General features: G+C 43.0%; 2 protein-coding genes across 2 annotated transcripts in view; both read right to left on the reverse strand.

The window, feature by feature from the left end:
- The window catches only part of LOC106890881 (E3 ubiquitin-protein ligase HECW1-like), a 47,164-nt gene extending 42,517 nt beyond the window's left edge, over positions 1 to 4,647 (reverse strand). The window contains exon 1 of the mRNA XM_014946969.1: positions 2,433 to 4,647. Coding sequence (XP_014802455.1) covers positions 2,433 to 2,464 — 32 coding nt within the window. The 5' untranslated portion in view covers positions 2,465 to 4,647. The remainder of the gene's footprint in view (positions 1 to 2,432) is intronic.
- Positions 4,648 to 6,283: 1,636 nt separating this feature from the next.
- Positions 6,284 to 26,501, reverse strand: part of HECW1 (HECT, C2 and WW domain containing E3 ubiquitin protein ligase 1) — a 217,796-nt gene continuing 197,578 nt past the window's right edge. Inside the window, exons 15-24 of the mRNA XM_014946961.1 lie at positions 25,776 to 25,961; positions 25,020 to 25,154; positions 18,253 to 18,358; positions 17,963 to 18,059; positions 15,491 to 15,574; positions 14,334 to 14,443; positions 12,179 to 12,299; positions 10,719 to 10,832; positions 7,230 to 7,382; positions 6,284 to 6,308 (exon numbers count right to left, since the gene is read on the reverse strand). Of these exons, the coding sequence (XP_014802447.1) occupies positions 6,284 to 6,308; positions 7,230 to 7,382; positions 10,719 to 10,832; positions 12,179 to 12,299; positions 14,334 to 14,443; positions 15,491 to 15,574; positions 17,963 to 18,059; positions 18,253 to 18,358; positions 25,020 to 25,154; positions 25,776 to 25,961 (1,131 nt within the window). The remainder of the gene's footprint in view (positions 6,309 to 7,229; positions 7,383 to 10,718; positions 10,833 to 12,178; positions 12,300 to 14,333; positions 14,444 to 15,490; positions 15,575 to 17,962; positions 18,060 to 18,252; positions 18,359 to 25,019; positions 25,155 to 25,775; positions 25,962 to 26,501) is intronic.

A 26,501-nucleotide genomic window follows, 5' to 3' on the forward strand; every position in this document is an offset into this window, starting at 1 on the left:
AATCTAACCCAATTGTGGCTGGTTTTCATGACCGACATCAAACGTCAAGCTTTGAAAAGGCTATGAATATTAATTTTCTGTGACCCTGAGACTCTCCAAAAACTGATTCATCCATCCATGTTAACTGATTTGGGAAGAGGAAAACAATCTTCACTTCTTGCATGTTAGAGGGAGGCGGCTCCGTTGGAATCATCCCAACAAGCAAATTTGAGAAACAGAAGTTTTAAACGCTGACTTTGATGAGAACAAAGTTGAAAAAAGACTGAAAACTTCAGAAAACCCCATTCCTCATGAACAAATAACGACGAGTTAGTGCAATGCCCTCGCAGAAGTTACTTTATAAAGACTTTATGAGAGAATCCTACTCTTTTTGAGTTTTAAGAAGCTTGGTCCATCCCCTACCCTAGCTGGCTGCACAGATTTCTGAATACAGCACTCTGGGGTTCTGCATGAGTGGCTGAGATCAGTCAACACAGACAGCATAAAAACATTAGAACAGCTAGATATCTAACAAGCTGATCATGAAACCTATTGGGCTAATTATAAACTGCTGGTCTCAGCCAGTTATTGCCATAACAGGTTCAAGCACTTACTGGATTGCTTATCTTTCCCTTGGGTTCTGCAATCTGGCCCTATTGACACTATTTTATGTACAAACCTCTTCATTCATAGCATTTATTTCCTTCTGCAGGGCAAGGGACTTCATTTCTCTGTCCTAAAAAAATAAAACCAAAAATGCCCAAAGCCCAAATAACAGTTTTCCAAGAAGCCTGTACAGATACATGTGGTTGGAGAAATATTATCCTAAGTGTCTAACTGCTACTGGTTTGTGAGTTAAATGCTAACTGCTGCAGAAAATCCTATGAGGGGTCTTTCTGCTGTTCTATATGCCCAGGATTCCTTTAAAAATCTGCCCCTTCCATGCTGAAATCTCTCAATGAACAGAAGAACAAAAGGAGGGGTTCAAACAAAATATATACCTTTTGCAGGAGAATTTCCCACTTAAGAAAACTGGACCCTTCAGAACAATGGTATTTGTCACAGGTAAGAGTCAGGGCCTGTTTCAAACACTACTGAGATACCACGGCAACACCATTCCTGGAGAAAGAGGCCCGAGTCCAGTTTGCTCACAGTGTGAGCAGAACCAGCTCATTTTTGCACCTGCCTGAGTAGTCCTCTGCCCTGAGACCAAAATGCACCTTCACAAATGGATCCTCCTAACTCAACAGTTAAGCCAAGCAGAGGACACCCTGGTGTTTCTTCTCGAAAACCAGGATTGCAGTGGAAGCTGTAAGAGCTAAGCTGCTCTCTGCCTCCTGCTGTCAGAAGAGAAACAGTCTAATGCAAGGATCATTGTTAGCATAATGCTCCACTGCTGGAAGTGATAACAAAAATAAATAAATAAGAAAATTCAGAGACCACGATAGGTCCCACCAACATCCCTTTTTTTCCACTGCAACCTTAACAGAGGTGACGGTACAACCATCTAGTTGCTCTTGATCTCCCGCCCACTGTAAACCAAAGCAAAGGAGGACCTGCTTACATGAATAGAAGGACATGTGATATTTGCAATAAAAGGGGCCTGAACTGCCTTCCATTTAAAAAAAAAAAAAAAAAAAAGGATCTCTGAGAGGAGCCATTGGTTAGACAAAGAAAAACATGGTAGGAACAAAGCCATGTGGCAGTATTTCTTTGACACAATGAAATCCCACAAGGGATCAAACGGCGCCCAGGGCTGGCAGCCCATGCTTCACTGAACCACATCTGAAACTATCAAAGGGAAAACAACTCCCAAAGATGGACAGATCTGGAGGCAGAGAGAAAAAACGAGGAGATGGCAAGAGGCATTCCGAATTTCTGATAGAGAAACAAGATGGGCTGTTTGTCTGTCTGCACACATGCTTGGTGAGGTGAAGAACCTGCTTGCTCTGCTCCTTGCCGTGCACAAGCAGGGACACTCTGTCAGGGGGGAGAAGGGGAACTGCTTCCACTGGACCTTTTTTAAGGCCTGTAGCAGGTACAGAGCAGCAATGTGGCTCTTGGAGAACACTGTGTAGCTTCCAAACACAATGGTGCTTGATGTACAGAAAGACCACACCTGATACTCTTAGAAAGGGACCAAGGAGAGGAGGCCTGGATTAAGCAGAGCTTGTCTCCCTGTCCTTTTCCCATTCACACAGAAGGACACAAACAAGTCCCAAGTAATGCCAGCAGGACATTTTAAGAGCAGGACCTCATCACAAGTCCTTTTCCAGAGCCTGCTGTTGTATTTACACTTACTCTTTCTTCTCCCAACCTACTTCCCACTTCTTCCCAGAAGCAGCGATGACATTTGTACGTAGTCTAGTCTAAACTGGCAGCTTTTGTGTTTTGCTTTTCTGTTTCTGTATTGCTTTAAAAGGACTGTTCAATTCTGCATAAAATGTCCTTACCATTCCAGGTGATTTTCAACGAAGGCAGACATGGGGCTGATCTGTACAGTGTAAGTGTCGTTGGCTGAATACTCAAACAGCCCATAATAGGGATTGAAGAGCTCCTGAGACAGAAGGAAGAAGAATTCTCGGGAAGGGCCACTGTAGTCCAACCTGGAAAGGAAAAGGTCAAAAAGAGAAAATGAGGCTCATTCCCGTTTGAGTCAATTCCCTGGGTTTTGCCAACATTGGCTGCTGCCTAACACCTACCCCTGTGCAGTCAAGTGTTTCTAACGTGGTGTGGCTCCCCTCCCAAAACTTGATTCTGTGCCCTAAACAAGCCACGATGCTAAAACTTCACCAGCACCCAGGCTGATCTGGGAGGAATCATAACTCAGACACATCCCTTAAGCAGTTTCTTTTCCCTTGTTCCAAAGGCTTAGCAGATCAGGGGTACAATCTCAGCCTTGCCTTAGCTGGCTGGGAGCAGAGGGCATTTTAGTGAGTGGGTTTAAATTGTCTATGAACACTTGGATTTACAGACAAGACAGCCCAGACTGAAGTAGAAATTGCTCTTACTGTCCTAGATATAACCAAAGATACACCCTAGCCCCAAGCCTGGTTTCTTAGCTAGAGGTATCACCTAAAGGTCGGTGCTGAACAAGACCAAGTCCTGACAGAGCTGTGTCTCTTAATTCCTCATTGTTTCATCCAAACTCTTCTAGTTTTCTGATAAGGTGGTACACCTTAAGCTGTGCTTTGCTGTTGCATGATTTTGCTCAGTAGAGAGTCAGCTTTTTTTTTCCTTGGTTTCTTTTTTTTATTTATTTTTTAAAAAAACTCAACTTTTAAATCAAGCTGTTTCCAATTTTCTCAACTTGAAAAACAAAAGCACCAAAACAGCCTCGTGAATACACTAAACCCACTGTGATGGATAAAAACAGATCATCCTCTATCAATGGCAGGTAGGTTTTTCAGTCTGAAATAAATCTACAGGTAGCAATATGAACAAATGATCTGTAGCCATATATCACGTGTGCCAAAAGATTTTGGGAGGTGGGCACTATTCCTTCTACTGAACAAAAGTAAAGTAAGTGGAAAACTCTGCAGCTGGATCAGAACGCTCCGTGTTAGGTTTGAAGTTACAGAAACATAACCACAAGGGGTTGAGTGATTGGTTTGTGCAACTAGAAAGATGACAAAGGGCAGGCTGGCTCATCCCCCTCTGTTTTACATCTGGAGATTCAGTACTTTTCTCTTTGAGCAGCTTTAACTCTAGGATCACGCGGTGAGACTAAAGCCACAACAGCAAAAGGGGATGGTGATAAGCCCACACGAACCACTAGTGCTAACCATGTAACAGAGCTGGTTCAACAGATATTAAAATACTGGGCTAAGCCTGACCATGGCTGGAGTAAAGAACTGCAAACAACACCTGTCTATATTCAGAAACCTCCAAGGAGAGACGAGGTATTTATTGCATTTCTAGGCAACACTTTAACTCATCATAAAGCCTTCAGAGTTCATTTTGAATGTCATTTTAGCTTTGAAACATGTGGGGAGCTGTGCCCATACAGCATCCTGTGGCCGTACAGCCCCAACTCTTCTTTTCAGTAGGGAATTGGTAGCCTGGAGTCCCTCCAGCAGAACCTGTATTAGCATTAAACAGCAGAAACCCTAGGGGAAGGTATCTTCAGATGGAAATGAATCAGTGAAGAATGAATGAATTTGCAAATCAAATTGGCTTATAATTTCTCCTGAGGATACCGTGCCACACACAGCAAAAAGTTATTAGAGATGTGGGGGAAACAACGTGGCTTGGTCCACTGTCAGCGTACTAGAAGGCTATTCCAACACCACCAAGTGAGGTACGCTGCATGTTGATGCTTTACTTGCAAGCCAGAGGCAAAACCAGCTGTGAAAGATGACCTCCCTTAAATAATATTGAATCCGTGGAGTAGAAAAAGGAAGAGTTAAGAAAACCCCTGACGCTGAGGTCATTGAGTGACTCTCTTTGAGACTGGTGGCTGCTGTCTTCCACTGGACTTAACATGTCCCCAGACAAACTCAGCTCAACAGAAGCTTTTCGCTTGACGTGCCTCCTCAGAGCTGATAGTGTCAGCAGTTGGTGGACATCCCAAGAGCTGACTCCGAGCCTCACCGTTCTGGTACATTTCACTGAATTTCACTGAATTTCTAGAGTTGGAAGGGACCATAGAGATCATCTAGTCCAACTCCCCTGCTGAAGCAGGATTGCCTAGAGCTAGAGCATGTTACTCCTTTCAGTGTACTTTCTCTTGAGTAGAAGCACCTCACATATACCAAGGTTGTAACTGGAACTAATTAACAGCTGCAGAGCAGTGTGTTTATTCAAGAGATCAGAGATACAGGTGTTTAATTTTAAGCATATGCTTAAATCCCAGAGAAATCAATGGGCACCGCAGAGAGCAGTGATTTTGGTGTGCTTTGTTCTTTCATTACATTACCTGTCCTTTTCAGTTTTCCAAAGCTCCTCACAATCTCATGAACCACAGCCGCCCCACTCTGAGGATCAATGCCACCAAATACCCAGGAGTCGCGGTGGCCTCCCAAGATGACATATCTGTCTAGAGAAATTAATTATGGAGGTTTACTTAGAAAAAACTTTCCTGCCATAGAAATGTTAATTGGAAGTAATTTCTAATTTTCCATGCAGCTATCAGGCAACAAAGCTTAATAGTTTATAATATACATGATACAAAGTTAAAAGACATTTTAAATCTCCAAAGACATTTTTTTCTGTATTTTAAGCCAGTGCTAAAGAATTTTTCAAACACAATAACTTGATCTCATAAAACTTAAAACCTCTTAAATTCCATGTTACTTCTATTATTAGAAATATTGCAGCTTTCCTCTAAAGATAACAGAATCTTTTCATGTTTTACAGCAGTGTGTTTCATGCTAAAGCTGATCCACTAATTATATTTGTAGAGCATGCCAACTCTCAACATTAAGGTGTGCTGAATGCAGTATTTCTCTGAATATATATATATATGTAGTCAATCATAAAAAGGGTTGTCCAAATCATGACAAAGATGTGATTTATAAGATCAAAGTCAGATTAGTTCTCTGTGCTACCATAATATTTCTGTTTCAGGTAACAGGCAAGCGCTGCAGTTAGAAGTTAAATGATGTTATCATCATCCTAAGGAGGTCTATATATCTGGGTTTTTAGACTGTAAAGTCACACTGGTTACAAGAGGCTGTAAAACAGACAAAACATCAGCAGTGATGGGTATGATGTCTTCAGACAGAATGCGAAGTCCGTTCCTAGGTTAGCAGGGAAGAATATTCACTTAAGAATACTCTTTCAATTTCAAAGTTACTTGCCTGAAGACAAATTTCCCACTTAAGAAAACTGGACCCTTCAGAACAATGGTATTTGTCACAGGTAAGAGTCAGGGCCTGTTTCAAACACTACTGAGATACCACGGCAACACCATTCCTGGAGAAAGAGGCCCGAGTCCAGTTTGCTCACAGTGTGAGCAGAACCAGCTCATTTTTGCACCTGCCTGAGTAGTCCTCTGCCCTGAGACCAAAATGCACCTTCACAAATGGATCCTCCTAACTCAACAGTTAAGCCAAGCAGAGGACACCCTGGTGTTTCTTCTCGAAAACCAGGATTGCAGTGGAAGCTGTAAGAGCTAAGCTGCTCTCTTCCTCCTGCTGTCAGAAGAGAAACGGTCTAATGCAAGGATCATTGTTAGCATAATGCTCCACTGCTGGAAGTGATAACAAAAATAAATAAATAAGAAAATTCAGAGACCACGATAGGTCCCACCAACATCCCTTTTTTTCCACTGCAACCTTAACAGAGGTGACGGTACAACCATCTAGTTGCTCTTGATCTCCTGCCCACTGTAAACCAAAGCAAAGGAGGACCTGCTTACATGAATAGAAGGACATGTGATATTTGCAATAAAAGGGGCCTGAACTGCCTTCCATTTAAAAAAAAAAAAAAAAAAAAGGATCTCTGAGAGGAGCCATTGGTTAGACAAAGAAAAACATGGTAGGAACAAAGCCATGTGGCAGTATTTCTTTGACACAATGAAATCCCACAAGGGATCAAACGGCGCCCAGGGCTGGCAGCCCATGCTTCACTGAACCACATCTGAAACTATCAAAGGGAAAACAACTCCCAAAGATGGACAGATCTGGAGGCAGAGAGAAAAAACGAGGAGATGGCAAGAGGCATTCCGAATTTCTGATAGAGAAACAAGATGGGCTGTTTGTCTGTCTGCACACACGCTTGGTGAGGTGAAGAACCTGCTTGCTCTGCTCCTTGCCGTGCACAAGCAGGGACACTCTGTCAGGGGGGAGAAGGGGAACTGCTTCCACTGGACCTTTTTTAAGGCCTGTAGCAGGTACAGAGCAGCAATGTGGCTCTTGGAGAACACTGTGTAGCTTCCAAACACAATGGTGCTTGATGTACAGAAAGACCACACCTGATACTCTTAGAAAGGGACCAAGGAGAGGAGGCCTGGATTAAGCAGAGCTTGTCTCCCTGTCCTTTTCCCATTCACACAGAAGGACACAAACAAGTCCCAAGTAATGCCAGCAGGACATTTTAAGAGCAGGACCTCATCACAAGTCCTTTTCCAGAGCCTGCTGTTGTATTTACACTTACTCTTTCTTCTCCCAACCTACTTCCCACTTCTTCCCAGAAGCAGCGATGACATTTGTACGTAGTCTAGTCTAAACTGGCAGCTTTTGTGTTTTGCTTTTCTGTTTCTGTATTGCTTTAAAAGGACTGTTCAATTCTGCATAAAATGTCCTTACCATTCCAGGTGATTTTCAACGAAGGCAGACATGGGGCTGATCTGTACAGTGTAAGTGTCGTTGGCTGAATACTCAAACAGCCCATAATAGGGATTGAAGAGCTCCTGAGACAGAAGGAAGAAGAATTCTCGGGAAGGGCCACTGTAGTCCAACCTGGAAAGGAAAAGGTCAAAAAGAGAAAATGAGGCTCATTCCCGTTTGAGTCAATTCCCTGGGTTTTGCCAACATTGGCTGCTGCCTAACACCTACCCCTGTGCAGTCAAGTGTTTCTAACGTGGTGTGTCTCCCCTTTCAAAACTCGATTCTGTGCCCTAAACAAGTTTCTTTTCCCTTGTTCCAAAGGCTTAGCAGATCAGGGGTACAATCTCAGCCTTGCCTTAGCTGGCTGGGAGCAGAGGGCATTTTAGTGAGTGGGTTTAAATTGTCTATGAACACTTGGATTTACAGACAAGACAGCCCAGACTGAAGTAGAAATTACTCTTACTGTCCTAGATATAACCAAAGATACACCCTAGCCCCAAGCCTGGTTTCTTAGCTATAGGTATCACCTAAAGGTCGGTGCTGAACAAGACCAAGTCCTGACAGAGCTGTGTCTCTTAATTCCTCATTGTTTCATCCAAACTCTTCTAGTTTTCTGATAAGGTGGTACACCTTAAGCTGTGCTTTGCTGTTGCATGATTTTGCTCAGTAGAGAGTCAGCTTTTTTTTTCCTTGGTTTCTTTTTTTTATTTATTTTTTAAAAAAACTCAACTTTTAAATCAAGCTGTTTCCAATTTTCTCAACTTGAAAAACAAAAGCACCAAAACAGCCTCGTGAATACACTAAACCCACTGTGATGGATAAAAACAGATCATCCTCTATCAATGGCAGGTAGGTTTTTCAGTCTGAAATAAATCTACAGGTAGCAATATGAACAAATGATCTGTAGCCATATATCACGTGTGCCAAAAGATTTTTGGAGGTGGGCACTATTCCTTCTACTGAACAAAAGTAAAGTAAGTGGAAAACTCTGCAGCTGGATCAGAACGCTCCGTGTTAGGTTTGAAGTTACAGAAACATAACCACAAGGGGTTGAGTGATTGGTTTGTGCAACTAGAAAGATGACAAAGGGCAGGCTGGCTCATCCCCCTCTGTTTTACATCTGGAGATTCAGTACTTTTCTCTTTGAGCAGCTTTAACTCTAGGATCACGCGGTGAGACTAAAGCCACAACAGCAAAAGGGGATGGTGATAAGCCCACACGAACCACTAGTGCTAACCATGTAACAGAGCTGGTTCAACAGATATTAAAATACTGGGCTAAGCCTGACCATGGCTGGAGTAAAGAACTGCAAACAACACCTGTCTATATTCAGAAACCTCCAAGGAGAGACGAGGTATTTATTGCATTTCTAGGCAACACTTTAACTCATCATAAAGCCTTCAGAGTTCATTTTGAATGTCATTTTAGCTTTGAAACATGTGGGGAGCTGTGCCCATACAGCATCCTGTGGCCGTACAGCCCCAACTCTTCTTTTCAGTAGGGAATTGGTAGCCTGGAGTCCCTCCAGCAGAACCTGTATTAGCATTAAACAGCAGAAACCCTAGGGGAAGGTATCTTCAGATGGAAATGAATCAGTGAAGAATGAATGAATTTGCAAATCAAATTGGCTTATAATTTCTCCTGAGGATACCGTGCCACACACAGCAAAAAGTTATTAGAGATGTGGGGGAAACAACGTGACTTGGTCCACTGTCAGCGTACTAGAAGGCTATTCCAACACCACCAAGCGAGGTGCGCTGCATGTTGGTGCTTTACTTGCAAATCCAGCTGTGAAAGATGACCTCCCTTAAATAATATTGAATCCGTGGAGTAGAAAAAGGAAGAGTTAAGAAAACCCCTGACGCTGAGGTCATTGAGTGACTCTCTTTGAGACTGGTGGCTGCTGTCTTCCACTGGACTTAACATGTCCCCAGACAAACTCAGCTCAACAGAAGCTTTTCGCTTGACGTGCCTCCTCAGAGCTGATAGTGTCAGCAGTTGGTGGACATCCCAAGAGCTGACTCCGAGCCTCACCGTTCTGGTACATTTCACTGAATTTCACTGAATTTCTAGAGTTGGAAGGGACCATAGAGATCATCTAGTCCAACTCCCCTGCTGAAGCAGGATTGCCTAGAGCTAGAGCATGTTACTCAGGAGCATCCAGGCGGGTCTTGAAAATCTCCAAGGAAGGGGACTCCACACCCTCCCTGGGCAGCCTCTTCCAGGGCTCTGTCACCCTCACCGTGAAGAAGTTTCTCCTCATATTTGAGTGGAACCTCTTCTGTTCCAACTTGTGCCCGTTGCCCCTCGTCCTCTCGGTGGGAACCACTGAAAAGAGTCTGGCTCCCTCCTCCTTCAACCCTCCCTTGAGATACTTGTAGGCGTTGATAAGGTCTCCCCTCAGCCTTCTCTTCTCCAGACTAAAGAGTCCCAGCTCTCTCAGTCTCTCCTCATAAGGGAGATGCTCCAATCCTTGAATCATCTTTGTAGCCCTACGCTGGACTCTTTCTAGTAGTTCCCTGTCCCTCTTGAACTGGGGAGCCCAGAACTGGACACAGTACTCCAGTTGTGGCCTCACCAGTGCAGAGTAGAGGGGGAGAATGACTTTGAAACTAAAAACTTACCCATGTGGTTGTGTTTGTTTTTTTTTAAAAAAGGCATTTTATACGCAAAGCTATCGGAATATGATTGCCAGCCTTTGTTATATGGAGCACTGCAACACGCACAATGGTCTTTCCATTATAAAAGCATGGGGATTAAGCCTCAATTACAACATAGCTCCTGAGGTGAGCCAGGGTGGTGTTGAAAGGTTCTGTTTGGATTTGGAAACAAAAGGTCAGGGGCTGGCTTTAATCATCCAAGAAGGGCTCGTGGATTTGCAGGGCTGGCAGAAAGTCTCCTCGAGGAAAGCCCTTCTCAAGAAGGCCTCCTATTCCTTTCAGCTTCCGACTGGGTGAATTCAACTGTAAGGACTGAGCAGCCTTCCTGTTTCTCACTTCCACCAGAAACAAGGAGTCCACATATGGATAACAAATGATCATTAGATGGCATGCAAAGACCAAAATTTTTCAAGCGAAACCAGATCCATTTGGAAGAGTTAAGAGTAACAAAGGGGATAAAGGTCTGCTCTCTAATTACAGTCCTGAGAGTGATTCATCCTGCAAACACGGGCCTGTAGTTCAGTTTTTGCCTTCCAGCCAGTCAAAACACCTATGGCAACAAGATGACATTAGATTTAACCACTTAAATTGTCCCTTTGAGACATCGAGCTGGAAGGCGCTATAGGAAAATGAAGCATTATTGCTATTGTTATTTTTAACAATTGTCTGAGCTAATTAAGATGAATCACTTAGAGGTAAAACACAACCAGAGAAACATTACATAACAAGAGAGGCTCAGCCTTAGTCAACTCTGGGTTTTGCAACATAACAGCTACTTCAAAACTGATAGCATTTAGTGGTTCCCTACCCTTCCTCGCCAACAAACGTGACGTAGAGTTTGTTCCGCTGGAGCTCCTTGCGTGAATATGCCATTACCTGGTTGAAGGTGCCTTCCAGCAAGTGGTCACGTCGTATAATTAACCTGCAAAGGGAGGCAGAAATAGAGATCTAATGATTGAGTCTTGCATGAGCCTGGGAGGCCGAAGATAAACAAGAGCTGGTGGAGACACTCGTTTTTAGAGAACTTCATAAACTTGCACCCACTGGTGCACGTGCTGCTTGACCACTATGGGTTTTCAGTGAGTTGCTTCTTTAGGCTTTTCCTAAAAGGTGAATTTCACTCAAAGGTGAATTTATTCACAATGCTGTGATTAAGTTCAAAGTGTTCCTCTACTAAGACTCTATGTCAAAACGTCTATGACAGAGGGGGCTGTGAGTTTCCTGTGTATATGAGGTCACAGATTTCTGGATGTAATCCAGTGACCGTCCATGGAATTACTGCTTCTGTAGCAGGGTAAGCAAAGGGAGTATCAGCCTCTGTTTATACAACACACCTCTCACTCCCCTGCCAACCTCTGAAGTAACTTAACGAATAGTACATTTAAACACCATCTGTGCAAGAAATCCATCTTGTTTGCGGACATTTTAAGACAGACCTTCTAAAATGTATTTTGTGCCTGCCTTCAGCCCACTTAGCAAGACACCAAAGGGATAACCGAGGGCTAGGACTCTCCAGCTCTGTAGGAACATTTTGATGATGACGTTTGCCTGGAATAAATTGCTTGGTTTCATACTTTCTTTTTTTTTTTCCCCACAACAGATGTGATTTGGTAGAAAGCCAGCCTAAAGCATAAATTCAACCAGATGCCCAGGAAATACCTTAGAAACACATAGTCCTTGGGCAAAGCTGGATAACTAGATGGAGCACAAGTAGGTACAGACTCACAAGCCAACTAACAAGACATCTGGAAAGCAAACTCCACAACCAAGCAATAGAGATCCCAAAAATACATGAAGAGAGGCAGAAATCTCTGTAGGTCAAACCCAGGAGGGCTACCAACACAAAGAACTACTGAGAGTTAAACCCACATGTACAGGCTAACTTCTGGTCCTGAGTTACACTCCTCTGTAGATCCAAAGGATCTGGAGTCACTCCATCATTACAATGATGTAGCTGTTAATAATCTCTGGTAGAGGTTTCCCTGAATGGATGATTTTCCTCCTGCCAAATTACAAGCAGGAATACCAACATCACTGTTAAATAGGTAGGGAATGGGAGTCTAAGAGAATAGGAATCTATAAGAAATAAAACCTACACACAAAAGCTTCTTGAAGGTCACTCTTTTGCAGGATATACTAAGATCTTACATACAAAGTGCAATCTCTGCTGTGTTTCCCACTCCCTGTCAGTGTCTTCATTTATGGATAATGACAACAGACAAAGTGACCCCACGGTAGACTATTTGAGTGACTTGGCATAATACTCACTTAATTTTACCCGGACCTTGCCCATACCCTTTGGCTTCAAGTTTTCGATAGAAATTGCGCAGCTTGGCTTCAAAGTCCCTCCTGTATGGAGAAGGTGCTCTTGCACTTGCTCGCTGCAGGCCTGGAGGGAAAATGAACAGCATCCTAAAATGTAAGGGACTTTAAATTTCTCCAAATCACACAGTTGATGTTTCCAGACAGAAGCGGCTAACAAATGTGTTAGGGACTTTCTACAGGCACCATGTGCACTCAGTATTACTTTTCTTCTATCTGGGTTGCAAGTTCCTGTAATTTGGTGATTGCAATGACCTCCGGGGGCTATATATCCTTCACTACAAGAATTGTTAGGTTTGCCTCCTGGGTGCCTTTGCGTTGCCTCAGCCTTTAATTGTGAGTGATCTGAACAGAAACTCAAGCATGGGAAAGGCAGGAGAAACACTGACAACGCATAACTCCCACTCAGGGTCGACGGTATTTAGGTTTTCTTTCCCTTTTTGCACTTTTAAGGGATCCCTCTTCTCTGCATTGTGTAGGAGATCTCCTTACTTGGCAGGATTAAACCTCCAAAGCTCAAAGCGACGCTTCTCACTCCAGCCGAGCACCGCGCCAAGCTGGGAATCCGGTTTCCCCGAGTTAATCTGCCTGTATATTAAACACTTCCAGCTATCAACACAAGCCCCCTTTGTGGCATTGAGAAGGATTCCTGTCAGCAAGAAATGCTGCGTTTTCCTATTATGATTCACAAATAGAGCAGATTTTTAGCAATTTGGGACCTGCTTTGTTTTGAAACCTGCCTTCTCCAAGTAGCTGATTAGTCCTTTTGTATGAACAAGTGCCATGCTCTGCAGGGTCAAAGAATGGATCCATGAAATCCCATTTCCCTATCTCATTACAGAAGACAATAAAAACAAGCCCTTTTTTATGAGAAATCTGGCAGAAAATCCTCCACAGGAAGGAGAGAAAAAAAATAAATAAAACACATTTAGTGGGAGCACAAAGTATTGTGGCTGCCAGGAGGGAAGGACGTTACTAATTGTCTCTGCTGGTAGAACAGAAAAGCATATTTTCATGCAGTGCACAGAGAATCCCTTGCGACACTTCTGTTGGACTTGGGTTTTCTTTTCCCCAGGACGTAAGAGAATGGGTGTTCTCATGGGCTATGAAACCAGTGGCAGAAATAAGCAAGCAGACAATATGTTGCTGGAAATGAGTATTTGCCCTTGTCTTTTCTCAAAAACAGGTAAAGACCAGTGCTGGTTTTTTTTTAACATTCTCCAAAGTCATGTTCTTGCCAAATATTCAGGGTTTTGTCTTGCAGGAGACTTGTTTCTGATCTGTCCTGATGCTAATGTAGAGAAGGGGAGCTGTATTTATAATGGTGTTCCAACTCGTTAATGACAACAGAACATATTGACAATACACTGTCCTCCTATAGGCAAGGGTTCAGCATTTAACAACTTCGCATCAAAAAACCTTTCAATTTTCCACAGCCACCTCCGAGATTTGAACGTCTCTTGCCAATTTATTTGGGTTGAAACCAGGTAATTTAAATAGATGTTTAAAAAGCTCTGCCAAAAACACGGATTTCTTCAGATCACGTTTCTGTCAATCTTCTCAGAATGGCCACTGGACACAGCCCCGCAGCGAGACTGCGGTGGGGGTTGTGTATCTTGGCAAAAGGGAGACATCAGCTCCTCAAATTTCTATAGCATAAACAATAACTACAGAGACATACCACAGCTGGAAAGAACCTCCTCAGACAGCATGTCTTTCTGGAAAATATGTTTCCCGTCAAACCTAAGTTGAATGGGCTCAACACGGGAGGTCAGAGTAGATGATCAAGATCATCCCCCTCCAGGTCTTAAAATAGATGAGTCTTGGGAAGAAGAAAAGTCTTTGGAACAGTGAGTGGAGGAGACTGAACTTTACAGGAGTACTGGAAGTATCACAATACACCTCTGATTTGGAAGCTGCTCTTTGCTCCTGTCACATAACATGAACGTGCTTCCACGTCAGTGAGCTATGTTTGGAGTCCACCATTCTCTTATCCTAATCCAGGCTGACACCTGATCCTGGCTCTGAATCTGCCTCTTTCTATTTATTAGGAAAAATACCACGAATGCAAGATTTTGTATTATTTTCCCCATCCCCTTACCTGGAGAATTTTGGGGCGAGGAACAGGGTGAGCAGCGAGGAGAGAAACTGTAACCAGGATGGAAGGCAGCCTGCAGGGGTATGTAGGACATAATATCCTCTTCAAAAAGGCTGCGTGGAAAAAGTGATAGGGAGAGATTTGGTTCACATTCATCACATGAAGAAAGGTAAATATGCAGTATGGTGCAAGTCTGCCCTGGTCATAAATCTGGGTACATCTCTGAACTCATGGATCCATAAAATCCATAAGTTTCCTAAATCGGGAATGGTCACCAGTAACAAAGAAGAAAAAAAAAAATAAAATTATTAAATCAGAGGTCCCTTCCAACCCCATATGATTCTTAAAATTATTAAATGTTTCATGCTAACACAGCAGCTCAACCTACTGATAGAGAGTAAAGATGTGAGGCCATGTAGTAAACGGGGACAACTTCAACAGTTAGAAGAAGCAAAGATACACACGTCCACCTCCCAGGTTGTTTTTCTTGAGTCACACATTTTCATCCAGCTCAGCTTTCTGACCATTCAGATTCAGCTGATGGAAACAAGTTACAAACTTCTTGCATTAGGCAGTGCTGTGCAGGGTACCAAAACCACCACCATGTCTGTGTAAGACCAATAAACCAAGTCCTTATCTGTGCTGAGCAAAAGTAGCCAGGACCTAAAGACCAAGCTCCCCGGTCCAAATAAAAGATAAAGCCTTATCTACATTATCCAAACAATGCTCGGTGTGCTGTGCACTGAGGTTTCACTAGTGTGACTGCAAAAACTAGCAATTTCCTTTATTATGTACTGAAAGACACAAGTTTTTTCCTCTTTTTTTTTAAAAAAAAAAAAAAAAGAAGAATTTTTCCATTAAAAGCAAACATTTTGACCTGATTCTTATTTATCTGCTACTTGATGGTAATGGCTATATTGATTGAGCTGCCTGGGGATGGAGTTTACTGCACTGCTGGAGGCTGCCTCCCAGGAAGCAGGAGTTGACAGATACACTCTGGGTGAATTATTTTGGGTGACTATCAGTAACAATGAAGCCTATTCTAATTAGACATGACCTGGAAGATTTGAACAAAATCTTTTCAATTACGCTGGGAAAGAGCCCGCCAGTTTCTCTGGTACCCCAAGTAATGACATTAGGCTTTTGATCAAATTGATTACCTCAGCAGAATTACTAAATCTGCATCACAGGACAACTTTTCAAGCCCATGTGTACCCTCTGTCCGAATGTAATGGATCTTCTCCCTGAAACATAAACAATATTATTGAGAAGAAAGGAAAAAAAGAAGGAGAAAACATGCCATTATGAAGGAATGAACGACACATAGAGTTATTATTCCTTGGTATTTTGCCAGTTCCTGTTTCTTTCCTTACAAAAAATGGCAAACATCTTAACAGCTTGATTCCTTTTTTAATCTCACTAACAAACTTGCAAAAAAAAAAGAAAGAGAATCGATCTACATCATTCCCTGCTTTGGCAGGGGGTTGGACTAGATGATCTCCAGAGGTCCCTTCCAACCCCCTACCATTCTGCAATTCTGTGATTCACATTCCTGATCCAAAAGCAAGAGATTTTGTACCGTATTTTAGAAAACAGAGTGATACTTAGTCCTTCCAAGCTCACGTGTAGCACTATAGCTAAGGTCAGACAGACAATTTGTTTCATGCTACAACTAGAATATCACCTTTCGTTAACAGAATTTGACATAATACCACCCCCTTTACCTCTGTCAGTTCTATCTGGCAAATAACACTGTAACAGATACTTGGTATCAGTTGAGCACACAGAGGTCATACAGTCCATGTGTAAAATCATACATTTTTAATAAGGAGTGGGAAACGTAGGATGGGATCCTCTCAGCAGATCAGGACCATGGAAGATACACCCCGATCTCTCAGCGCGTTCCTAAAGCACTGCAGTGTCCAAGAATATTTATTCTACTATCAAGTCAAGGATGTGCTTTTAGTACCTTGCTGCGTGGGGCTGCAGTGCATTGCAGAACCAAGCCCTGCAAAAGATGGACGTTTCTCTCCTAGGAGTTGGCTTAAAACCTGCTGCATGAGCATCAGATGGTAGCTTGGGATCACTGCTGACCTCAGGTATAATCAAAGCAATGACCTGGAGGCAAAGGGCTCAATATCCTGTTACAAATCTCATTACACACTGGCTAAGCTGTCTAGTCTCTATCACTAGTCAATTTTGTTCTCTGGTCAGAAGGAGATAAAAGCATCATCTGTTCTCTGAGAAATGAGAATTCAAATTATAGCTGAGGAAAAAATAAAAATAATAGCCTGGAATAATTTGATGGTGAAGATAAAAAAAAATTCTCAGTTACAGAAGGGTACATCTTGAATACTGGGAGCATTTTTCCTTCTGTCTCCCTCATTTTATTTGAACGTATTCATTCCTCCAGGAAGAAGCCTAATCCTTACACCCAAAGAACTCTTTGTCTGGCTCTCACAGGTAAACAACAAGTCAGTGAGACCATCAGGAGAAACTGCACTGCAGGAACTTGAAGGTCCTTCTCTTACTCTTCCTTCCCCCCTTTACCAGTCCCAGAGACACCTTTTACTGCACAGTACAGACTAAATTCTTGGTCAAACTCTTAGCTGGTGCCCACTGGCGTTGCTGAGAGTGACTAATGCCAGCTTAGGTTCTTGGCCAAAACAATTAATTTAACCTTTGGAATTAGAATAAGTTTAAATTGTACCGGCTTTTGGTTCTGTTTTTTTTCTTTTCAAAGCTAACAGGAAAGGAATGGGCATAAGAAAAAGAAAGATACAATTTAATTACTTTGGAAAGGGCTACCATTAAGTCATAAGTGTGAAAGATTAAAGACAGGAGTACAACCTACTTCATAATGCTCCTATTTCTTTATAAAATCTAGGGTGACTATGTCCATGGCACGGTGTAAATCCAACCGTGAGGTAAAATCCTGGTTCTGCTGAAGTTACTGGGGTTTTGCTGCTGACTTCCATCCAAACACAACTTTAACCCTATCTTCAAGACCAGGCTGGATGGGGCTTTGAAGAACCTGGTCTTGTGGGAGGTGGTTCCAATGCAAGGGGTTGGAACTAGATGATCTTTAAGGTCCCTTCCAACCCAAAGCATTCTATGACTCTATGATTCTGAAAAGCAAATGATAATTGTAGATGAAGACAGATTTTCTGCTGTTCAGTAATATCTAGAGTAGAAATTATATATGTCACTATTTGCCCATAGTTATTTTCCTTCTTCTTGCGTATCTGTGGAAAATAACTTTAGTAACTACATATATTCTGGTGGTCCACACCTACTCTTTAGTGGTGACAGTTCCATATGGGGCCCAAATTCAATTCATCTTTTGTACCACATTTACTAGAATTTTTTTTCCCCCCCTGCAAGGAGTCGTTCCCCTTCCCTAGAGATCTTAAAGAGCCTCCTGGATGCAGTCCTGAATGATGTGCTATGGGCAATCCTGCTTTAGCAGGGGGAGATCTAAGACCCTCCTGGATGCAGTCCTGCGTAATGTGCTCTGGGCAATCCTGCTTTAGCAGGGGAATTGGACTAGATGATCTCTAGAGGTCCTTTCCAACTCTGACAATTCCCTGATTCTGTCAACTTGGTTTCATCAATCTGAAAAAAAGCAGTACCTGAGTGCATGGTTTCTGGCCAAGCTGGGCTGACGCTCCTGCAGCATCTCAAAAATGTTGGGTTGGCGTAAAAATGCAACAATCTTGTCATTGTAAGCTGAAAGAAGAACAAAAAAATAATACAGAGGCTTTATCTACCATTGAGGGGACCTGATCACGTCACTGCGACTGTGCAAAGTCACTGCTAGTGAGGCACAGGACAACATGAAGCGGTGCATATGGTTGATGAGAAGTTCTAAAGAGGAGCTTTGTGAGCTCTGCTTTGAAAAGAAAAGAGAAACTTGGCTTACCCAGAGGTAACGCCTCGTGGTGGTGCTGGTTTCGAATAGCTGTTACGAGACTATTGCCCGGCCTGGCCAACAGAGTAACTCCTCTGTTTCGAGAGACTTCGGAGGCCTATAAAATCAGAAAAAGAGAAAGAATGATCAAAACTGACCATCGGTAGCACATCGGTCAGTAACATCAGTTTCTCATCTTTGCTTCTGTGTCCTTCAGAATGGTCCGTGATGCTGACTGACTGAAGGATAGAAGCATGAAAATTACAGCTGTATACTTCAGCCAACTTAAAAAAGGCAGGTAATTCTGTGCTTCCAAATGGAGGGACACCATTATCCACAGCTATCACACCTCTTTGATGCTGCAGTGAAGGCACCAGAATGCAGAAGGAAATGCAAGTTAACAAAGGTATTGCAATACCAGAAATGGAATCATAGAATGGTTAGAGCTGGAAGGGATCTTAAAAGATCATCAAGTTCCAACCCCCTGCCCTGGGCAGGGACACCTCCCACCAGACCAGGTTGCTCCAAGCCCCATCCAGCCTGGCCTTGAACCCCTCCAGGGATGGGGCAGCCACAGCTTCTCTGGGCAACCTGTCCCAGTGTCTCACCACCCTCACAGCAAAGAATTTAATAGAAGTTGAATTGTATACATTGAAAAAGAACATAATCCACAGAGCTGATAAGAAGAATAGTAAGAAGGAAATTTATCGGTACTACTTAACCAAGGCCCTTAAAGAATGTCACTGTCCACACAGTATCTGGTGAAGGGAATCATGTCAGGAAGGCAGACATTAAAAGGTGGGAAAACACTTAGGTATGAGGATATTAAAAGCCATACACTCCAGTGAATCATTATTTGCTGGATAACTCTTTAGGGACTTGTACAAGCTGGGGGGAACACACCTCTCTCTCCTATGTGTTCCTCCAGAATATGGCCCCGGTGAAGCCAAGAGAGGAGCATTGCTCCAAAACCAGTGGGAGGACAAGAGGAATTAGGAATCCCAGTTGCCATTCTCCCAGGCTAATGGCTGCTCCTTTCTCACAGCACAAATTGTAGCACTTGGCAACCACTTCAGGAAGAAATTGCCCCTACTCCAATATTTTAAATGCTTAGCTCTGCATCCAAGGAAATGGTGCCAACCCAATTTCAGTGGTACGGCCAAATGCCAGGTCTTCCAACTGGATATAAATGAAAACGGAGAAGCTAAGTGTGACTGGCAAATTGCCTTTGGAGCACATAAAGCATAACACGTTTACATGTAACAAGATGCCAGTCAATGCACTCGATACGTGTCAGTACACGGGTTAAACAATGCAAAATCTTAACGATTCCAATTAAACATGCTGTAATTGAAAACACAAAGCTGCCGTGAAAGTGCACGGTGAGTGTTTCGCTCCATCATTCAATTAAGATTTCACTTGTAACCATTTTATATTGGTATGCTTCTGCCAACTACTAGAGGAGTTATTCCAATGTCAAGGAGAACAGTGAAGCCCACAGCATTTAGTGGACTGATGTGCTGACCTTGCTCCAACCCTTCTCACCTTCAACAGGAAGAACTTCCAAGCAGGTCCCATACAATTCACTAAGTCCCTCTGTGCTGTGCTAAATCTTCTGCCTTTGTCTCCTCCTCACACCCCCGTGGGCCAACGGACAATCAAACTTTGGCTGAGCGTCATTTTAGGCAGCTTTTGCCCTGTGAGCCAGGCATCCACCCTGAGGGGCACCATGTGGCCTTTATGGCATTCACTCTATGCCATGGAAGGAGGCAGCTTAGGTGTGAGATGGGGCCACATCCAGTGCCACAGTGGGCATGAAGCCCTTGTGGGAAGAGTGGTTTCTTGGGCAGCACAGTCAAGACCACCTGGGATCAGCTGGGACCTGTGGGACGGTGCTAAGGAATCGTGTTGTGCTTGGTTTCTCTACTTCCAGGGAGCTCTGAAGATCAGTAGAGGACACCCCTCCCCAGCCCCTTGCAGAAAGGGCTTGTGTGTGAGTGTGGGTGGTGGGGGAGCCTGTTTTTAAGGGTGGTCTCTGACTCACGTTTGGCAAAGACGAGTCCTACGTCCTTGTTGCCACATGTAGATTTACTGAATAGAAGGTAGGAAGGGGGAAAGAGAGGTGTAACAGAGGAGTTAAACCCTCATCTCCCACAAAGATTAGCACCAGCTGGTATCTGCCCCTCACCTGGGAACTGCACAGTACCTCTGCCCAGCCTGGGGTGGATCCTCCCCTTGCTCATGTCACCTGATTCATTTATTTAATTTTTTTTATTCCTTTTGGCTAGCTTTCCAGTGCTGCTGAGTTATTCCTCCTGAAGTAAGAATTCTGAAAAGAAATGTGTCTAGAGCCCACAAAGAGAAATCTTCGTTCCCCCCTTCCCTTCTCCCCAGAGCTGGTTTAACAGCTAAAGGCTGTTAAATCTGGATTGTAAGAATCCAGTTCTGTACGCTCCTTAACATAATAAATTGCACACTCTGTGGGGCTGTACTTCTCTTCATCACCATGATTAGACATCACTAGTGCTGCCCTTGGATGATGGTCTTTACACTTCTACATCTCTAAACAATTTTTCTCTGGCAACACAACAGGAAAATTCCCAACCATCTAATTAACTTCCATTTTACTAACGCTCCTCTTTCCAATCTTTTAGCTAATATAGTACAAGGGATTGCTCCAATTCAGTGCTTAATCATAATCGCCTTGTCTACTTTGACTTTCTAATTGAATCATTTAATTTATATTAGCACGGTATTCTCTAATTAAAAAAAAAAAAAAGAGTGACCCCTCTAATGATTTAGTGACCGGGTTTATCTAGTGCAGGGCAACCTGACAGATTTATGTCAGAGTTTAATCGCTTTGCAATTGATCATGGGATGTTGCAGAGTGGAGAGTCCCAACGATCACAGGAGCCTTTCGATGATATAATACCCTTTCCCTGGGTTTTTATATCACTGCTATATTTGAGAGGCTCTCCTGTTGCTTGCTTGTGGCAGTTTGGGTCAGTAAGGAGGTAATACACTGCTATATCCCAGTACCTCCTCTGCTTTTCTTGCTCACCAGGCAGCCTGGCCTCTCCTTTACAGGTGCTGCCTTCTTTCTTAGAATAGATTCATAGAATTGTCTAGGGTGGAAGGGACCTTTCAGATCATTGAGTCCAACCATAAAACATTCCTTTTCTCTTTAAAATCCCTATCCTGTAATAATACATGTTGATTTCCACTGCAGACAGAGTGTCCCTTCGAGGGAAGGGGAAGGGCTTTCGACCTGCTCCGTTGACAGCAACGGCAGAAGGAAACAAAGCACTTAGTGATCTATGTTCTTTGTGTTACTGATGGCTGATACAGCTACTTCAACTTTTCTTTCAAAAATCAGGTAAGAAGAATAGCTTCAACCACCTTTTTCCTGGAGAAGACTGATATCCTTAAAGTAAAGAATCTGTAGCATTTTTGTCAAATTTATATGTAACACCATTTAATATCAAGAATCTACTCAGGTGGACATCACAAGTTTTTACGGAGGTCCTTCATTTAGGAGAATACTTCAACATGAAGAAAAGCACAAATACTACAGATTAATTTATGAAATGGATGCTTTCTTTCTTGGAAGAGGGAAATGGAATATTATTATATGCACAGATTTTTTTTTTGTTTTAAAACACAGCCCACCGTATAGAGATTTAAGGGGAAAATGGGCAGTTTTCATCTCCTCTTGCCCTGTTAATAGTTGGGGTAGGCTTTGACTCCAAGTACCTGGAAGCCACTGCTGAGCAATTGCTATTTCTATTCTCTACTGAGAATGAATTTTATATGTCATAAAGCAAAGAAAACAGCCATATTTGAGAAAGCACATGTTTATCTTCCAATTGCACGAGGGAGTTTTAAAAGTACATCTGAAATACTAAAAATCAATTCCTATTAGTATTGCAAGGCATTCTGTTCAACACCAAAGATTATTAGGCAGGAATCAAGGTTGCATTTTGATGAGCCAAAAGGATTTAGAAGATTCATAGATGTCATGGAAGGGAGGGCAGGAGATCATCTCTTTTATCAACACTACAGCTTATCCACTTGCATTGCCCCTGGCCAGGGAGCTCGGAAACTTGTTGGTGACTAAGATAAAACTAGATTTTGCACTACCTTTTGGGCTGAAAGTATGAAGAAATGGAGACCCAATGCCCATGTGATCACTAGTTCCTATGGCTAATTATTCTCACTGAATTTCAACCCTGCCTGATTTTGGTTGACTCGGTTTAGCTCTTGGAATCAAAACATTATTCTTGTAACACCTCTCCTCTCCTAGATTAAAGAGATCTTTCTATTAATTTTCTAAGAATTCCAGACATCACAATTGATTTCTTGTCTGCTGTTGAGCACTAAGATTACAATTTCTCAGAACCATAAGAACTTCTTTACGGTGACTCAGCTAAGAGCCATCGCTGAGTGTGTGAAGATGGGCTGTTTCTTTTTTCCCCACTTTGCCATCATCTGCCTAGGACTTTTGTCTGCTCTTTCCTCAACTGATCACGCGGTGTCCCTGGGAAGTTCACCCAACTCTGGCAACTCCTTTTGGAGCTCGGGCAGGATGTCAGGTTTGTGCACCGAGGCAGGGGGTAGAGTTTTTTTCTCTCATTACCCTGGCTCTGGGTACAGAAAGGGGTATGTAACTATATGCAATCCTGACTGAAGCACTGTTCTGCTCTCTCCTTCGCTCTCCTCCAGGCTCGTTTGAAATCTGTACATAACATTCAAAAGTGGTGGTTGTCTTTCTTGGTCCTTCATACCATCCTGGTGACAGATTCCAGAGGCCACGCCACCTGCTGAGCACAGAAAGCAGCTGGGCTGCAGACAGCCCACACACGGCCGGGACAAAGCCCCAAGTGTGTCCCTACAGACATTGATTTATAGGGCCAAAAGCACATCCAAATATACTTGCATGAAACGGCACGGAACAGGCGGCTTTTCATAAAGGGGCTGAGTTGTAAAGGGCTGACTCTTCACCGTGTAAATCACAGAATCACAGAATTGTAGTGGGTGGAAGGGACCTCAGAGATCATCGAGTCCAACCACCAAAAAAAAAAACCAAAAAAAAAACCACCCCAGCTCCCACCACCTAAACACACAACAACAACCTCCAAACCAAAAAACCATCACCCACCCACACAGCACCCCACCACAAACCAGTAATCTTGGGCACTAGAGCATGCCCTGAAGAACCATGTCTACACGTTTCTTAAATACCTCCAGGGATGGTGACTCCACCACCTCCCTGGGCAGCCCATTCCAATGCTGGATAACCCTTTCAGTAAAGAAATGTTTCCTAATATCCAGCTTTTGGGCACCGATCCAAAGTCCTTGGAAATCAAGGAGAGTCCTTCCAAGGGAGCAGCAGATTCTTCCAGAGGGGGAAGATACCGAGTACGACAAGGGGGCAGATACATTGTGGGACCTGTGCCATCGAGATTGTGAGATGAAGATGCCAGCACTGATGGCTCCCGAGACAGAAGTCCCTGTTTCATTAACTGATCCTGCCAAATCAGCTGCCTAGATGGAACAGTTTACAATTTCCCCAGAGAATCGTTACTCAGAAGTTTTCAATGCTTTTCAATCTACTTGGTATTTTGGGTTTATTGCAAAATGTTCTTCGCCAGCCTTGCCAGCACTTGCAAAACCAAATGTGTTTTTTGGGCTTGGTCATCTGAGTTGCTCAGCAGTGTTTCTGTCCCTGACCTGGGGAAGTTGTAAGGAAGCATGGGCCCAAATATCATCAGGTGACTTTGATGTTCAGGTCAATAATTCAGACACAATAGAGACACTAAACTGCAGGCTGCTGGCAGAGGGAAGGTGCTAAGTTGGTGGCAAGATATGATTGAAATGGATCCATTGATACAGTTCTATCTTCAGAAAATATATTGCTGTATTCACCCAAGGTAGGGAAAACTTACCCAAGCTGCTTATGTCTGGTCTGCCTTTGGTCCTGAAGTACTGACCTCACACCCTAGTCTGCTCCTGATCCCAGCCCCACTTGGCAGTGGGAGGTGTTCAGACTGGTCCTGCTGCACTAATTTTTTAATGTGAATTTCACAAGCATTTCTTCAGGTGTTTTTCTGGAAGAGGAAGATCCCTTGGCCATAATTCATCTCTACTCCTATTCAGCTTCACTCTAAAAACCTTCAACGGTACGGATTTGCTGTATGAGCAATCTGATTGCTGGTCCTTTTCCCTCCTTAAATCCACTGTACAAACCCAGGATTTATGCTTCTATTAATCCTGCCCACGCCCCTCAATGATAAAAATCATCCCCATGAAACATAGGAAAGATGTTTAATGTGATTGAAAGCTACAGAAGCAAAGCTCAACGCACATTACTACACCTGCTAGGGAACATATCTGTTCAGAGCACAGTGTCACAGTGGGGAATGAAAAAACACACGAGGCTACTGAAGTATCAGGCCATAAAAATAACAAATGACTTGACTTTACTATAGCAAGACTAGGATATCAAATATGGATTCTTCTTTTAAAATATATTTTGTCATCATTTCACTTTGTTTATTATTACTTGTTTATTATTTTATTCTGGAAATGTTCGGATATAAAACCTTCATTAACAGCAAGCTCTAAGATAAACCCTTCAGGAAGAAAATTCCCTTATTTCCTTTGGAAGATAAAAAAATCCTCAAAACAGTCCGTTTAAATGCATTTCCAAGATAAGAAGTGCTTTTAATTCTACAGAATACTGATGTCAGAAATAAGTGTATTGGTAGTAGCAGAGTTACCTCTCCGGCGCTGTAGCTCCGAAGCCGCTGGAGGTGTTGCCTGTGGGTCAGGTGATTAGGGAGACGACCGTTCTGCAGAGGGATCCTGGGGTCTATGAAAGTGGTAGCACGGCTGTTGTGGTCAACGAAGAAAGACTGAAACACACAGGAACAAGGGGTTGTTGTTGGGAGAAGACTGCTAACACTGCAGTGCTATTGTGGGATCCTAAAGTGAAAACCACCGGCCGTTGTGTGTCGGAAATACCCTGTTTAAGTACAGGAAGGTATCTGTGAACAGCAGGACTTTCTCAGCTGAAGACAGAATAGCTCTTGGAAAACACCTGAAGCTACACAGGTCAAAAATCATGTCTAATGGCCATGAAGTAAACAAGACAGAAGAGAATAAACTTACTAGGGAACACTGCTTTACCCTATTGGGTGGTTCCAGAAGCCACTTGGCAAAGCTTCACTGGGGACAGAAACACTAAGCCAAATTTTGCAGTCGTGCCAGTTCTAAACTCTGGCTTAAAATTTTTTGTTAGTCCCACGCTGCCTTGGTTAAGGTGTGATATCCCACAGCAAGCTAGAGGACTGCCAATGTGCTTTGAAACATTTGTTCCTGAAGCTTTTTTCTGCTTCTGAAATAACTCTGCCTGCTGCTTGTGCTGTTTAAACCAAATCTTCACAGATTTGAAGTCAGGAAGGAAGGAACCTTTAGTGATTAAGTAGCCTGATGTGCTGTGTTAAGCAAGTGATTGGTTTTGTTGACACTCTTACCTTGCCCTGCTGGTCTGTTTTGATCTCCCAGCCACGAGGAAGCTCCAGTCGGGTATCCGCAAACATATTGATAAAATTCACCAGGTCTCTGTTGTGCTGGTAGCGCTCAAAGTTACGAGCATCTCTACGGATCTTCAGAATCATATGCTTCAAGCAGGTACTGTTGGTGAAGACTCGGTAGGCACTCTATGGGATGGAAAAGAAACATGAAGAAAACTAGTTCTGGTGTCAAAACAACCTATTTGGTTATTTCATGGGACATACGCCCAAAGAACTGAAACAAAATCCCCTTAGAGTCAAGAACCATTTCCACCTCATCGTTGTAATTTCATTTACCACTTTATACAAACACTTAGAAGTAAGAAATATAATCTGGAAAGGGAAACATCCCCCATGTTATGCACAGTTAGCTTGTGCATAAACCACCTCTCTAATGCACTCCAAGAAGACGGTCAGCTAAAACACCCCACACCCAAGATGAGTGCAGTTGTGCCTATTTTATTGCTTTCATCAGCCACCAGAGACACAACTTGGTGACTGGACGATGCCAGAGAGTTGCAAAGACAGCTGTGAACATGTATTTATACTGCAATTCAAATCAAGATGCTTGTGATAGGACTCATCAACTTAAAAAGACTGCAGTGGAGATGTCCACATCAAAGGTCGCTACCTTATTTAGGGTCACTTTACAGCCAGAGGATGGAAATAGATGCTTTCAATTGTCTA

The sequence above is a fragment of the Calidris pugnax genome, unplaced genomic scaffold, assembly GCF_001431845.1.
Source record: "Calidris pugnax isolate Ruff unplaced genomic scaffold, ASM143184v1 scaffold71, whole genome shotgun sequence".
NCBI lineage: Eukaryota > Metazoa > Chordata > Aves > Charadriiformes > Scolopacidae > Calidris > Calidris pugnax.